Below are 13,550 nucleotides of genomic sequence, written 5' to 3'. Positions count from 1 at the left end.
GCTGCGTCTATTCAGCCACTGATTAAAATTTCACCGAAGCATCACGATAGAAAAATGTTTAATGGTCATTTAACTTTTCATCAAAAATTTTTGATGGAAGAATGCAACGGTGAAACATGCGGAAAATAAAAAAAATCTGTTTAATGGAAACGCTTTCTATCGCATCGATTCGCTCTGGTATCATATAATGCAGACTTGACGGCATTACTGATTTATACGCAGTTCAGACGAGCTCGACGACTACAAACTATATCATAGCTGTGTAAAAGCAAATCCAGTGGCGGACGTACGGCGGCTGTCCGCTGGGCGAACGGATTCGACCATCCGCTTTCGTACGTACGCCGGAATTCCGGCGGACGTCCGAAATCGGCCGCCGAGTTGCGGCCGAGTTCGGTTGTCCGTCGGACGTCAGTGGCCGTCTGGGTCCCTGCGCACTATAATAGGTAATTATGCTTCTATTCCCAGCACTGGCAATTCGGGGGACGCACGAGAGGCGCGTGCCGGTGACCCAATTTATGGTGCTTCCAGTTAGCGAACTCAAAAGCAAGCTATTATCTGTACAGGGCACGGCCTGGCATTTGTGGCGTATCCGGAGGCGGCCAGTCTGATCCCCGGCTCCAACTTGTGGGCCGTTTCCTTCTTCCTGATGCTCCTCCTCCTCGCCGTCGATAGCCAGGTATAGTTACAGTGCTTGCAAATCTGTCTTATACAAGCAAAGTGATCACAGTTGATCCCGTTGCTGAGAGTAGGTGTCAGCATGAAATTAGTTGGAGAGAAGGCATAGCATAACACTCTATGGTGTCTCATATCTGCGGCAGCACGTCTCTCCCTGTGTCCATCGAGAAGTGATAGTCTTGCTCATTTTCAATTTTGCGAAAGTTCTTTTAAGCTAACCTTCATGTTGACGTCATGTTTGAAGCGTCCACTGAGAAGTGCGTCTTGGGCAAGAAAATAAGCGAGGAGCGAAATAAGACACTGGTTTGTCCAGATCCGGCGGGAACACAGCATGATGCATGCTTCAGGAGCTGACCCAAAAGAAAGTTCCCGTAGCCTTTAGATTTTCCTTCTGTTCGCCTCCGCGTTCTCTAGGCGCAGGTCGTCCTCGGCGGCCCGCGCCGACCAGGGGCTCTAAAGTCATTTCACACTTAAACCCATTTTTTATCACGACGGATATAACCGATTTTCAACACCTTTTACGCACTTGCCTTCATTCAGAATGGTACGACAGTTTTGAAACGACTGTTAAGTAACGCTCCAAGTTTTCCTGCTGTACGAACGGAACAACAACAACAACAACAACAAAAAAAGCATGCATTTGAAGGCTACCTGCTACTCGGTTCCCAGGCGGCACAAACCTTCGGTCCAATATTGGCAGTATGTTGGCAATCTTCATCCTCGTATACAGGAACTTTGTTAAAGTTTTCCTGCTGTACGAACGGAACAAAAAGCGTTCATTTGAAGGCTACTTGCTACTCGGTTCCCAGGCGGCACAAACCTTCGGTACAATATTGGCAGTATGTTGACAATCTTCATCCTCGTATATAGGCACTTTGTTAAAGTTTTCCTGCTGTACGAACGGAACAAAAAGCGTTCATTTGAAGGCTACTTGCTACTCGGTTCCCAGGCGGCACAAACCTTCGATCCAATATTGGCAGTATGTTGGCAATCTTCATCCTCGTATACAGGAACTTTGTTAAAGTTTTCCTGCTGTACGAACGGAACAAAAAGCGGTCATTTGAAGGCTACTTGCTACTCGGTTCCCAGGCGGCACAAACCTTCGGTACAATATTGGCAGTATGTTGACAATCTTCATCCTCGTATACAGGAACTTTGTTAAAGTTTTCCTGCTGTACGAACGGAACAAAAAGCGTTCATTTGAAGGCTACTTGCTACTCTGTTCCCAGGCGGCACAAACCTTCGATCCAATATTGGCAGTATGTTGGCAATCTTCATCCTCGTATACAGGAACTTTGTTAAAGTTTTCCTGCTGTACGAACGGAACAAAAAGCGTTCATTTGAAGGCTACTTGCTACTCGGTTCCCAGGCGGCACGAACCTTCGGTACAATATTGGCAGTATGTTGACAATCTTCATCCTCGTATACAGGAACTTTGTTAAAGTTTTCCTGCTGTACGAACGGAACAAAAAGCGTTCATTTGAAGGCTACTTGCTACTCGGTTCCCAGGCGGCACGAACCTTCGGTCCAATATTGGCAGTATGTTGGCAATCTTCATCCTCGTATACAGGAACTTTGTTAAAGTTTTCCTGCTGTACGAACGGAACAAAAAGCGTACATTTGAAGGCTACTTGCTACTCGGTTCCCAGGCGGCACAAACCTTCGGTCCAATATTGGCAGTATGTTGGCAATCTTCATCCTCGTATACAGGAACTTTGTTAAAGTTTTCCAGCTGTACGAACGGAACAAAAAGCGTTCATTTGAAGGCTACTTGCTACTCGGTTCCCAGGCGGCACAAACCTTCGGTACAATATTGGCAGTATGTTGGCAATCTTCATCCTCGTATACAGGAACTTTGTTAAAGTTTTCCAGCTGTACGAACGGAACAAAAAGCGTTCATTTGAAGGCTACTTGCTACTCGGTTCCCAGGCGGCACAAACCTTCGGTACAATATTGGCAGTATGTTGGCAATCTTCATCCTCGTGTACAGAACTTTGTTAAAGTTTTCCTGCTGTACGAACGGAACAAAAAGTGTTCATTTGAAGGCTACTTGCTACTCGGTTCCCAGGCGGCACGAACCTTCGGTCCAATATTGGCAGTATGTTGGCAATCTTCATCCTCGTATACAGGAACTTTGTTAAAGTTTTCCTGCTGTACAAACGGAACAAAAAGCGTTCATTTGAAGGCTACCTGCTACTCGGTTCCCAGGCGGCACAAACCTTCGGTACAATATTGCAGTATGTTGACAATCTTCATCCTCGTATACAGGAACTTTGTTACTCGCTTCTCAGGCGGCACAGACCTTCGGTCCAATATTGGCAGTATATGGGCAATACACTGCTCTTATACTGGGCCGATCACTGTCAATATATTGCCAATATTGGGCCACCAGTTAGTGCTGCCTGGGAATTAATGTAAAGGTGCGTTTTAACCAAGCCGTACAAATATTCCTGCGTGGCCTATAGAGCATGTAGAACTTGGGGTCCAACTGTCCCTGAGGGTTTGATTCCCCCCACACCTCCCATTTCGAAGGATGTCGTGCTGGTAGCGCCTGCCGACTTGTCCATGTTGTGTTATCTCGTAACGTCATACGACCTGCCGACGAATCTGCGCCCGGCCATGTCACCCAGTTATCAACTAGCACCAGCCAGAGGCATGTTCATGATTTTTAACTCGCAATGTTGGCAACATTAATGCGGCTGCAATAGCCGCTTAGTATGAAAGAAGTGCTCCAGAAATGTCGGCGACTGAAAACAGACGCCCATCTTACGTCTTCGCAGTTTGCAATGTTCGAGTCATTTCTGGTGCCCCTGAAGGACGAGTTTCCCGTGCTGAGGAAGTACCCGGCCACGTTGTCCATCGTGACATCCGCTATCAGCTTCCTGCTGGGCATGTCCATGACGACAGAGGTGGGAAAATTTTGCGAGCCCTCTTTTTGTGGCTTTTGTTTGATTCCTCCCTCGTCAAATACTGCCACTCTTGTCCCCATTTATTAAACATGCTTTGCAGCTGTTGCATGTATATATATTTTAAAATATCCTTTTTTCAATTCTTATGAGATTTAGCGAAGTATATTCTTTGACAAGCGGCATCTGTGCACTTGCGGAATAAACACTGAGATCTCAAATAAGCGCCATTTCTTCATTTTTGATACCCGTTTTATCTATAGCTGGCTCCTTATTCTTGTGACTGACGTTGGGCGGTATTATTTTCCTTTGTATCAACTTCCAAGCCTAAAGTAACCTATTATATGATCGCGTATGTGTTTTCAATGTTTAGTTTTCAATGCCCACTGCATCGATCATCGCAGGGTGGATTGTACGTGCTCAACCTGATTGATACGTACATCGGAGGGATGATCCTGCCAATCATCGCTGTCATGGAGCTGTACACGGTGTGCTGGTTCTACGGTGAGATTGCAATATCAGGGCATAGTCAGACAGCGCTACAATATATACAAGCATCGGTGACGTGGATTCGTTACCACTCGTTAGATTTTGGAGAGAATAGAGAGATTTAACTTACCGTGATCCGCAATCCGCCACCGCGACCCTCTACCGCGCGTGGGCGGGGCGCACAAGCTGATTGGTCCCGACGCGGCAGGTCTATGTGCCGACATCAAGTACGTGGCGCCATCTGTCGGCGTCAAGGAGATATGGGCATGCGCAGTGGAACGCGCGGTGGCGGATCACCGTAGCAGATCGCGGATCACGGTAAGCTAAATCTCTCTAACATCTGGTTAGTAAGAGTATTTACGGGACCACGTGGCTCCCGTAGGCGGTTTCCACTGTGCATCTTTCGCACACATGCGCTTTACTATTCGCCTATTAATGCATTCCCTAATTTGGGTCTTTATTATCTAACTGAAACTTATTACCATACTGACGTAGGCTACCTAATTATAAGAAAGACCACCCACTATAGATATGAAAGCCCTTCTTCAACCAAGCAGTGCGAGTGTGCGTGCGCGATCTAGGCGTAGCTTTCTATGTCGGGATAAAAATGTCCCAGATATTTCGACTCCTATCGCACCCTCACGTTTTCAAAGAGCTGCCCGAGTTGAAAACTTCTACCAACTCGGCCATGTCAAGTGGTCTCGTGACGTCACACAGACCGCCGACCAATCGGCGCTCTGACGCGTCACCTACCAACTGCCTCCTGCGACAGGCATTCCCGCGAATCTTCACTCCAACGCCAATGCCAGAGTTTCAGGAGAACGAGGATTTGACCACGTCGCGTTAAATTCCGTTCAGCACTATATCTGGCCGCACTGAGCACAGTCGTATGGAATTAGCGCATGCTGAAGTCTCCGTTCACAACATATAAATAGCTTCGATCATGAAAGTTCGTGTTTATCATGTCCAAATAGGTTACCTCTGGGGACAACTGACCAGGCTTCACTATAAAAAACTTTATTAGGACCCTGCACGACAACTTTGACGAAAAACAATAACCCGAAATTCGACTCAAGAAACAGATATACGCTTCCTTTACAGGCCCACGCAGGATCTCCCTCGACATTGAGTTCATGTTAGGATCGCCACCGGGCCTCTTCCTGCAACTATGCTGGGTGCTGGTGTGCCCCGCGGCTCTGACGGTGAGCAAAAGCGTGATGAAGCGTAACTGAGAGTTGCCAACAAGTGACGAAACTTTCCTAACAAGCGTACTCATCCCGATAGATGTCTTGCGTGTTCAACGCCGAGAGCTTCAGCGAGTCGCAGAGGGTAGCAAAGAAGCCGCGCGTATCGCAAGACTCATGCTATCGTAAAAAGGTTTACAGCTAGAGCTATGTAGCGCATAAGTGCGGCGTGTCTGGGCTCAAAGCTTCATTGAAGTCTGTGCGAGGCACTGCAACGGTCCAGCAGTGCTGTGCGATGTCGGTGTACGTTAAAGAACCCCAGGTGGTCGAAATTTCCGGAGTCCTCCACTACGGCGTCTCTCATAGCCTGAGTCGCTTCAGGACGTTAAACCCCACAAACCAAACCAAACCAAACGACCGCCCAGCAGCCACAGGTAAAAATGGCATGGCGTGACATTTGGAGTTTTACGTCCTAAAGCGACACCGGTTATGAGGGAGGCCGTAAACCACAGGGCTCTGGTAGTTTATGACCGCCCGGAGTTCTTAACGAGCACTGACATCGGACGTCAGAAAATGGTAGATGTAATGTTAAGAGACGGGAAGCGTCCCGAGTGTACCAGGGCACAAACGTGAATTAATGACATTCTAGTTAGAAGTCAAGAAGGAATGGGCACGGGCTGGTTATGTATTTTGAAGGGAGGATAACTGATTGTCCCTATAAGGATGAGAGAGTGGATTTCAAGGAAGACCAAGCTTAGCAGGAGGCGGTAGAAAGTTAGGTGGACGAATGAGGTGAAGTTTGCGGAGGCCAAATGGATTCATCTCGTACAGGACCGGACTAAAATAATTTAAGGGATTTGGGAGAGGCCTTCACCCCGCATTAGGAATAGTCAAGATAGTGACGATGACTCGTTAATTCCTACACAGCCCTCGCTGTGTATTGTTCTTTTCATCTATATTGGTAGTCACCGCCCTCGGGCTTAAGTCGTAAGTTAGATTTCCAACTACGGCGACAACCGTTTCAAGGAGGCGAATTTCGAAAACTTACATCTATACGTCTATGCTAAGCTTACGATGAAAGTCAAAGCAACCAAGCCCGTTTCGTGGTTAATCATCACTTCGGCGTGCGCCGGTCTGTTGTACCCGCGAATGCGAATTACAGAGTTTTAGCTTACCGTGATCCGCGATCCGCTACCGTGATCCGCTACCGCGCACTCCACTGCGCATGCCCAGACCCCCTTGATGCCGATAGATGGCGCCACATACTGGTTGTCGGCACACAGACCTACCGCGTCGGGACCAATCAGCTCGAACGCTGAGTGACTCTACCCACGCGCTGTAGAGAGTCACGGTGGCGGATCGCGGGTCCCGGTAAGATAAATCTCTCTATTGCCTTTCCATTTGCGCTATCTCGGGTGAAATGACCATTACTGTTGCGTAAAAATTCATATGCGGAAGGGAGTGTTACAAAATTACTTTTGAAATAAATGCTTCGTTTTTACGTCTGGCAGGCGTATGTGTTCATTTGAAGGCCGCTTCTACGCAAATAATGTAAGCCGAGAGGGAGGAGGAGCGAGTAGAGAGGAAGTGGTATGTGTATTTTTCGGGCGAGACAACGTGTTATGTTTCATGACATATATGTATTTAAGGCCAAAAATACTTTTGTCTCAAGTTTTTTACATGTTAGATGTAGGTGGAGGTGCATTAGATTCGATTCTATTAGATCGCCAGTATGTTTCTTTGACATCACTTTCAGTATGTTTAGGGAATGAGAAACTTACTTTTTGAGGCTGTATTATATGTGGTAGAAATGTGAACTTTTGTCAACGTAATGGCTAGCTAAATGATAAATCCAAGCAGTTTATATTTCCAGTGCTCAGAGAGCAGTACGCGTGATTTCTAGTACTGGGCAGGCGGGCATCGTCACATTGAATAAAACTTTAAACGTGGCCTCTTGGTTCTGTTTGTTCATTTCTCCAAAAAATGCAGCACACATTAAAATTCTAAGCTACATGACACGGCTATGCTAGTTGTTCTGAGTGTTCTTCCGTCATGAATTGTTAGTGCTGTTGTGGCGCGTGGAAATAACCAAGTGAAAGTCTCCCTTTTCTATGTCTTGCCTCCCCATCACCAGATTCTGGTGGCCCGTTCTCTGATGACGCACTCCCGCACCTCGGACCGGGGAAGGCTATACCCGCTGTGGGCGGATATCCTCGGCCTTTCTTTCGTGGTGGCTGGCCTGGCGATGGTTCCTCTTTTCGCCTACTTGTACGCCAAGAAAAACAATTACGTAAGCTCAGCCCAGTAAACCAGAGATATGTCTTGATATATAGCGAAACGACTACTAGTCCCAGTTCGGATCAAGCCGAGCGGTGGCCGCCTGATAAGGTCTCAGGATAGAAGAGAAATACGTTAGGCTTCGTTTAAGTATCGTAATGAATTTTTATCAAATGGAAAAGATTACACTGGGATGATTTGTAAAAAAAAAATCGCAGTGGTTTAACGTCGGCACATCTTTAACACATGTGAAATCATGGTCCACTCAGTCATTTGGGTTGGTCAATCTTCTGGTGAAAGGGGCCGAATTTTATGTTTGATCCTGACCAAATTTGCGTGCGATCATCGAATATTTCATCATTATATTTTCATATTGACTTTGGTTCATTTGGCCGAAATCATTTTTCGGGGGTAACCTGGCTAAACATTTGGTGGTTGCCCGAACCAAATTTGGGCGCCACCATCAAACTGGGGGTGGTTCATTGTACTTGGACATCAATGTTTGTCCAGTCTGGCTGAAGTTAGTTTTTAGGTGATCCGGGCCAGATTTTCGGGTACCCCAGCCCACCTTTGTTGGCGGCCATCGAAGTGGGCGCGGTCCCTCAATTTCAATTTTGATCAAGTTTGGCCGAGGGCCTCTAATGCAACGTTGTCCCCTCCTGAATCAACTGAACTAACGTGTCAGTTTCTTATACACCGCTTTCGAAATTCGCGCCGGTTGGTGATTGGCCTCACGGGCGATGACGTAGCGGGCCTATTTCACCAACCTATATTGCTGTTTACAAGATTTCGCTTGTGCATCAGTCATTTCAAAATTACAAGCGCAATCATATGTATTGTACAGAAAACTGAATAGAAAGTTAAAAAAAAAAAAAGAGCACACGCTGTTGGATCTGAAAGTACGGCCTCCTTTTTCGCATCTACAGATTGAACAGAGGCGGTCCATACATTTATTTTCGAGTACACTTGAGCTGTGTGCAACATACTCGTGGATGTGGTATAAGATTGGGAGAAAAGATATGCTGGTTCAAAGGCATCCATAGGAGGCTACTTAAAATTCGACTTAAATATTTTCTTGCACAAGTCCCTCCTTGTATGAACTGTGGGTTTTCAACACGTTGTTCGGACGCATTTTGCTTGAGCTATTGTCGGCAGTGCATATTTAAAGCTTAAAGCACCTTCTCAGAAACCACCTCTACTAAAATTTTATAGAAAGTGTTGAAGCTATCATAGTAGTAGCAGTAGTATTAACTTAATATTAGAACAGAGGAGTTTGGAGCATGCATGCGCCCGGACTCCTGCACGGCCCCACTACACTCACCATACTACGTATTTCAAAAGTCATTAGCGTGCTGCTTTTAAGGGCTATATCTTAAGCAATTTATGTAACCGTGCCAACTACATGCACCTCTCCTTGTAGGGCTGATACGCTAAAAAAACTGGCTCTTCGGTACCAGGAATTTGGGATATAGCTGACGCTTCTATGACTTGCGGCTTCAGTGAGAGAAGTCTAGTTTTCTTGCGCGACTAATAGTGTATACGTAATGGACTGTGTTTTACTGCATATGATTTATAATTTAGGAGATTGCTGCACACGTCAGCGATAGCGGCGTCTGGACGCATCGCGTAACGTTTGCTCCAAAACCACTTTAGAGCCACAAAAAAAGGTGTTAAGTCAAAAACCTTTTGGTGGAGAAAAATTCGCGGAGGGTTGGCATAGTTAAATATGGCATTCAGTGAAAGCTTCATAGCACTGGCGGCCAAGGCTGGCTCCGAGTCAAGGCGCGGTTTCCCCGTGTTCTTGGTTAACCACGCGAAGGATATGTTAAGTGCTTAATTTGCGCTCTTAAATAAAGTGTTTTTCTCTCTCTCTGTATACCCATCAATTGACATCATGGTTGTTTCCATCGCGCGATGGCTCGAAGTGACGTCACCCACGTAATTAATCACGTGCTCCACCCCCTTCCACTCGAGAGCTTTTGGATCATACAGTTGCGAAACCGCTTCAAAAAGTGACCAAATATTGTGCCCATTTTCTGGGAGTCTATGAATTGTCGCGTCGTCTGGAAGCGCTCAATACAAGCTTTTTGCTATTGCCACCATTGCCTTTTAGAAATCAGTTTTCTCTCCTCTTTTTCTTCTCGATTAACTATATGGCTGTTATCCTAATACTTTTTGCCGCTGCAAGTATTCAACTAATTTTATTTTCCATAATGGTTGTGCATTGAGCAACAATCAGAAAGTTTGGAATTTGGACGCAGTTTTCTTTAATGGCCGCCGGTGCCGCCACCATTCGTAAACACCCAAATTTTGACCAATCAAAACCACCGTTTTTTGATACATGAGCCCTATGGGAAGTTCCGCAACTGGTAATATTGAATTGTCACGCGAAGACCAGCTCAACCTAGTGTAGTGAAGCTCTGGCTTCAAGATGCCATTTTTGAAGCTGTACAGATAAATCCATGTTTTCCAGAGCTGTGATTCACACTGTTCAATTCCGCGTTTGTAGAAACAAAAACGGAAGTGTCCAACGCTCACATTTTCACTGAACGTTATCCCCACTGGCCCTACAGGACAGTAAGCCACGCACATGTAAACATAGCACCCGTAGCCCCATGGTGTGACTCTGCACCCCACAGATCTGGAGGTTCTGGATCGAACCTGCCCACGCAATACCACGGCGAATATTTTGAAGCGATAGCTTCAAAAGAAAGAGGAGAGGAGGAGATATCTCTGTCTCTTGTGGGGGTTCTCACGGGGCTCGGGTTGTGCTCTCAGAGCTAAACGCCGCGCCGCTAGCCCTGACCACATCCGTGGCAGGAAAGAACGAAACACCGAGGCACAGCCAGCGAGCCAAGCTGTTTATTGAGAGTGCCCAATTTTCATCCTCGGTATCGTTGTCAGATGGGAGGAGGTTTGGCTCCAGAAGGCGCCGCACCTCAAGGTCTCACATAACCTATCTGCCCGTCATCATTCATACATCATCCCCGGTACCTCCCCCCCCCCCTCCCGGATGTCCCGGGGGAGGAGGATTTTGTTTCGGGATGACGGCTGTACCTTGGCAAGGGGGCAGTCGTGTGGTGACACGCACACAGCAGTCACCGAACACTATGCCAACTGTGTTTAAGGTCCCCGCTGTGACAGCAGGCCGAACGCAGGGAGACCGGACCTTCTTTGGACCTCGGATGTCGTACCAGCATCCGTGCGCTTCGGCATCGCGGCGTCGTCTCTCTGGATGCAGATGCTGTCCGCCGAGATGAGAGGGGAGGGGGAAGGAGGGGCCGCCCGACGCGCTACGCCATCCCCCACCCTCTCCGACCGGGGGAAGGAGACCAGGAAGGGAAAGATGAGAGGTCCCCGTGAAAGAGAGATTGGGTGTTCGCCGAACCGTAAGGGCGAGGGAAACGTGAATTTCCACACTCTAGCGAGATACCTTCTCCCACATCCTACCGTCAACTAGCCCATGTTCGGGCTCTTCTGAAACAGACTGCGTGCTGCACGGTACCCTAGAACAAGGGACTTCTACCTAGTGCTTGTGAGGGCCGGTCCCCTTAGGGTCAGCTCGTGCATAACCTTCTGAATTTGTATCTATCGGCAAATGTTTTCTTACCACTACCCCCAGAGTCTCCGTGTGCGCGGTATAACCTCGCCTGATCGCATGAATGAGAAACAACGCCAAATAGTTTGGGTTAAGAAACCGGCGTATGAAGGACGGCTATAGTTCGTAAGCGATAGAGGCACAAGCGAAGAGCCCTCTCCTCTCTACCTAAGCGAAATCTAGCTTCATGGGCCACGTCTTATTTGAGTCTCCTCATTTGTTGTCGACGACATTATCCCCACCACGTGACATCTGATGGAGGTGCTGAATCCCGACACCGTTATGTATCCCGAAAATGGCACCCGTTGAGCAGAAAGCTCCCTTGGTTTTCGTCTAGCCCCCTGCTTCTAATAGAGTTTTAGCTTACCGTCATCCGCGATCCGCTACCGTGATCCGCCACCGCGCGTTCCACTGCGCATGCCCAGACACCCCTTAACGCCGATAGATGGCGCCACATACTGGATATCGGCACATAGATCTGCCGCATAGGAACCAATCAGCTTGTACGCCCCGCCCACGAGCGGTAGAGGTCACGGTGGCGGATCGCGGATCACGGTATGCTAAATCTCTCTAATGACGACCGAACGAGGATGCGGAAGACTGGTCGACTTGTTCGAACTGCGTGGCAACGTTCAACACCTGGAGTGACGAAGCGAAGCTAAGACAAAGTTTGCTTTGCTCTTTAAAGATCTTATATGGTTCGAAAATCATGCAGTAACTTTGAAGGATTGGGAGATTTTCAAGAGTTTTTAACTGCCTTTGCAAGTATCGTCCGGAAAGACAGAGCTCAGGCCCTCCTTCAATCAAGACTTTCCGAATGAATCTCTCCTCGTTTACGTTGAGGAGATGAAGCGCCTTTTTCGCCGCGCCGAGCCTAACATATGACGGAAGGAGAGAAGGTGAGATTTTTAATGAGAGGCGATAAAAAGTCGTTTTCTGCAGGACTTGTCAGAAATCTGCCAAAAACCGTGGCCGAATTTGAAAGCGAGGCGTCCACCATGGAGAAAACTATCAACACCCGGATGCGCCACTATGACCACTACAACCGGCCGGCGCAACCAATAGAGCAGCGCATCCGCGAGCGGAGACATCCTTCGGGACATCATGCGCCAAGTCGTCTATGAAGAGCTTCGCCGACTACGACCTGGCACCTCCACTAGATGTCACGTGGGGGTGACAATGCCGTCGACAACAAATGAGGAGACTTGATCTTCACAGGAACCAACTCTTTATTGGACTGACTTGCGCCCGCAAAAGAACTGAACAACTTGGCGGCAGCGATAGCAACAATCGTGCTCAGCGGTCCTCGATCTACGAATGCCGATTTCACGCTTTAGTGTTCGATTTAAAGTCTACAAAGAAAGGTCGAGATAAAACCGCAAACGGTGACTAGCACAACCTAGAACACATAGCGAGTTGTCGGAATCTTCGAGAAACATCTCGGAGCATCTTGCACGAGAAAGAAACTGACAAAGCTGCGTCTCGCGACAACGAACATGATCAAACAAAGAACATATAATTGATAAGCGTGCCAGAATCAAAGTGATAAAGCCGCATGCAGGTGGCTGTCGAAAAAAGAACAAATATAGATTTGAATGGTTCGCAGCACTTTTTTTAAGATACTGTTATCCAGCAGGTGTCGATGGGAAGGGCTTAAGCTTCCAATGCGTAGCGAAAATTTTTCTTACAAAGTTTTTCCTGGGCTCGCAAAGAGTAATTTTGAAACAATCTGTATATTTCGAGTGCCAGAAGAAACAAGTGGTTAATTCGTTGTGATGTGGATGAATTCGAAAGAATAAAATGTTCTAAAATACAGAATTAAGACAGCTGTAGAAAGCCAGGGGGTGTGTTTTTGAAAATAATTCACAACTACAAAACCTACCGTTACGAACTCTTTCCCGAAATTAGCCCAATATATCCGGTTGAAGTCCACGGAAGAGAATTGTGTCAAACTTGCGCAAAAGCGAAATCTGCCCGGAGCGATGCACTGTCTGACGTCATTCTCTCCAGAGCCTATCCATATAAGATCTGGTTCCGCCCTCCTTCCACTCCTGTGACGCGCGTCACCATGTGGCCGTAGCGCGATTCCCTTTGTACTCTTTCTGCTCCTCCATGGCTCCCGCAGCACTAGGTCATGTGGTGTATTGGGGTGGTTAAGGCATATAATTGAAGGTACATATGTCGTCGGCTCTAAGCCCTATCGCCAGCTAGCTTCTACCTTGACTAGCAGATGGATGCTAAATGAGAAGAGAAATGGCATGACATCGCCTAGAATGCGTCACAAAGAATGATTGCGTCATAATTTTGTATCAGATCAGGGGATATGTGGAGATACATAGAGGCCCGTTAGTGATGCCGTACGTCGACGCCCTCTTCAGGGGTGCTGGCTTGTGTTAACAACGCCCACAATCACTGCAGCAA

The 13,550-nt window shown here is 47.4% G+C and overlaps 1 protein-coding gene across 1 annotated transcript in view; it reads left to right on the top strand.

The window, feature by feature from the left end:
* LOC146182174 (sodium-dependent proline transporter-like) overlaps positions 1-13,550 on the top strand; it is a 35,909-nt gene that overhangs the window by 21,254 nt on the left and 1,105 nt on the right. The window contains exons 9-13 of the mRNA XM_084575909.1: positions 564-676; positions 3,456-3,584; positions 3,986-4,085; positions 5,172-5,272; positions 7,389-7,544. Coding sequence (XP_084432035.1) covers positions 564-676; positions 3,456-3,584; positions 3,986-4,085; positions 5,172-5,272; positions 7,389-7,544 — 599 coding nt within the window. The remainder of the gene's footprint in view (positions 1-563; positions 677-3,455; positions 3,585-3,985; positions 4,086-5,171; positions 5,273-7,388; positions 7,545-13,550) is intronic.

The sequence above is a fragment of the Amblyomma maculatum genome, chromosome 8 (assembly GCF_055883805.1).
Source record: "Amblyomma maculatum isolate TAMU_Amacu chromosome 8, ASM5588380v1, whole genome shotgun sequence".
Lineage (NCBI taxonomy): Eukaryota > Metazoa > Arthropoda > Arachnida > Ixodida > Ixodidae > Amblyomma > Amblyomma maculatum.
Note: the sequence above shows the minus strand (reverse complement) of the source record. Positions and strands in the feature narration are given on the sequence as shown.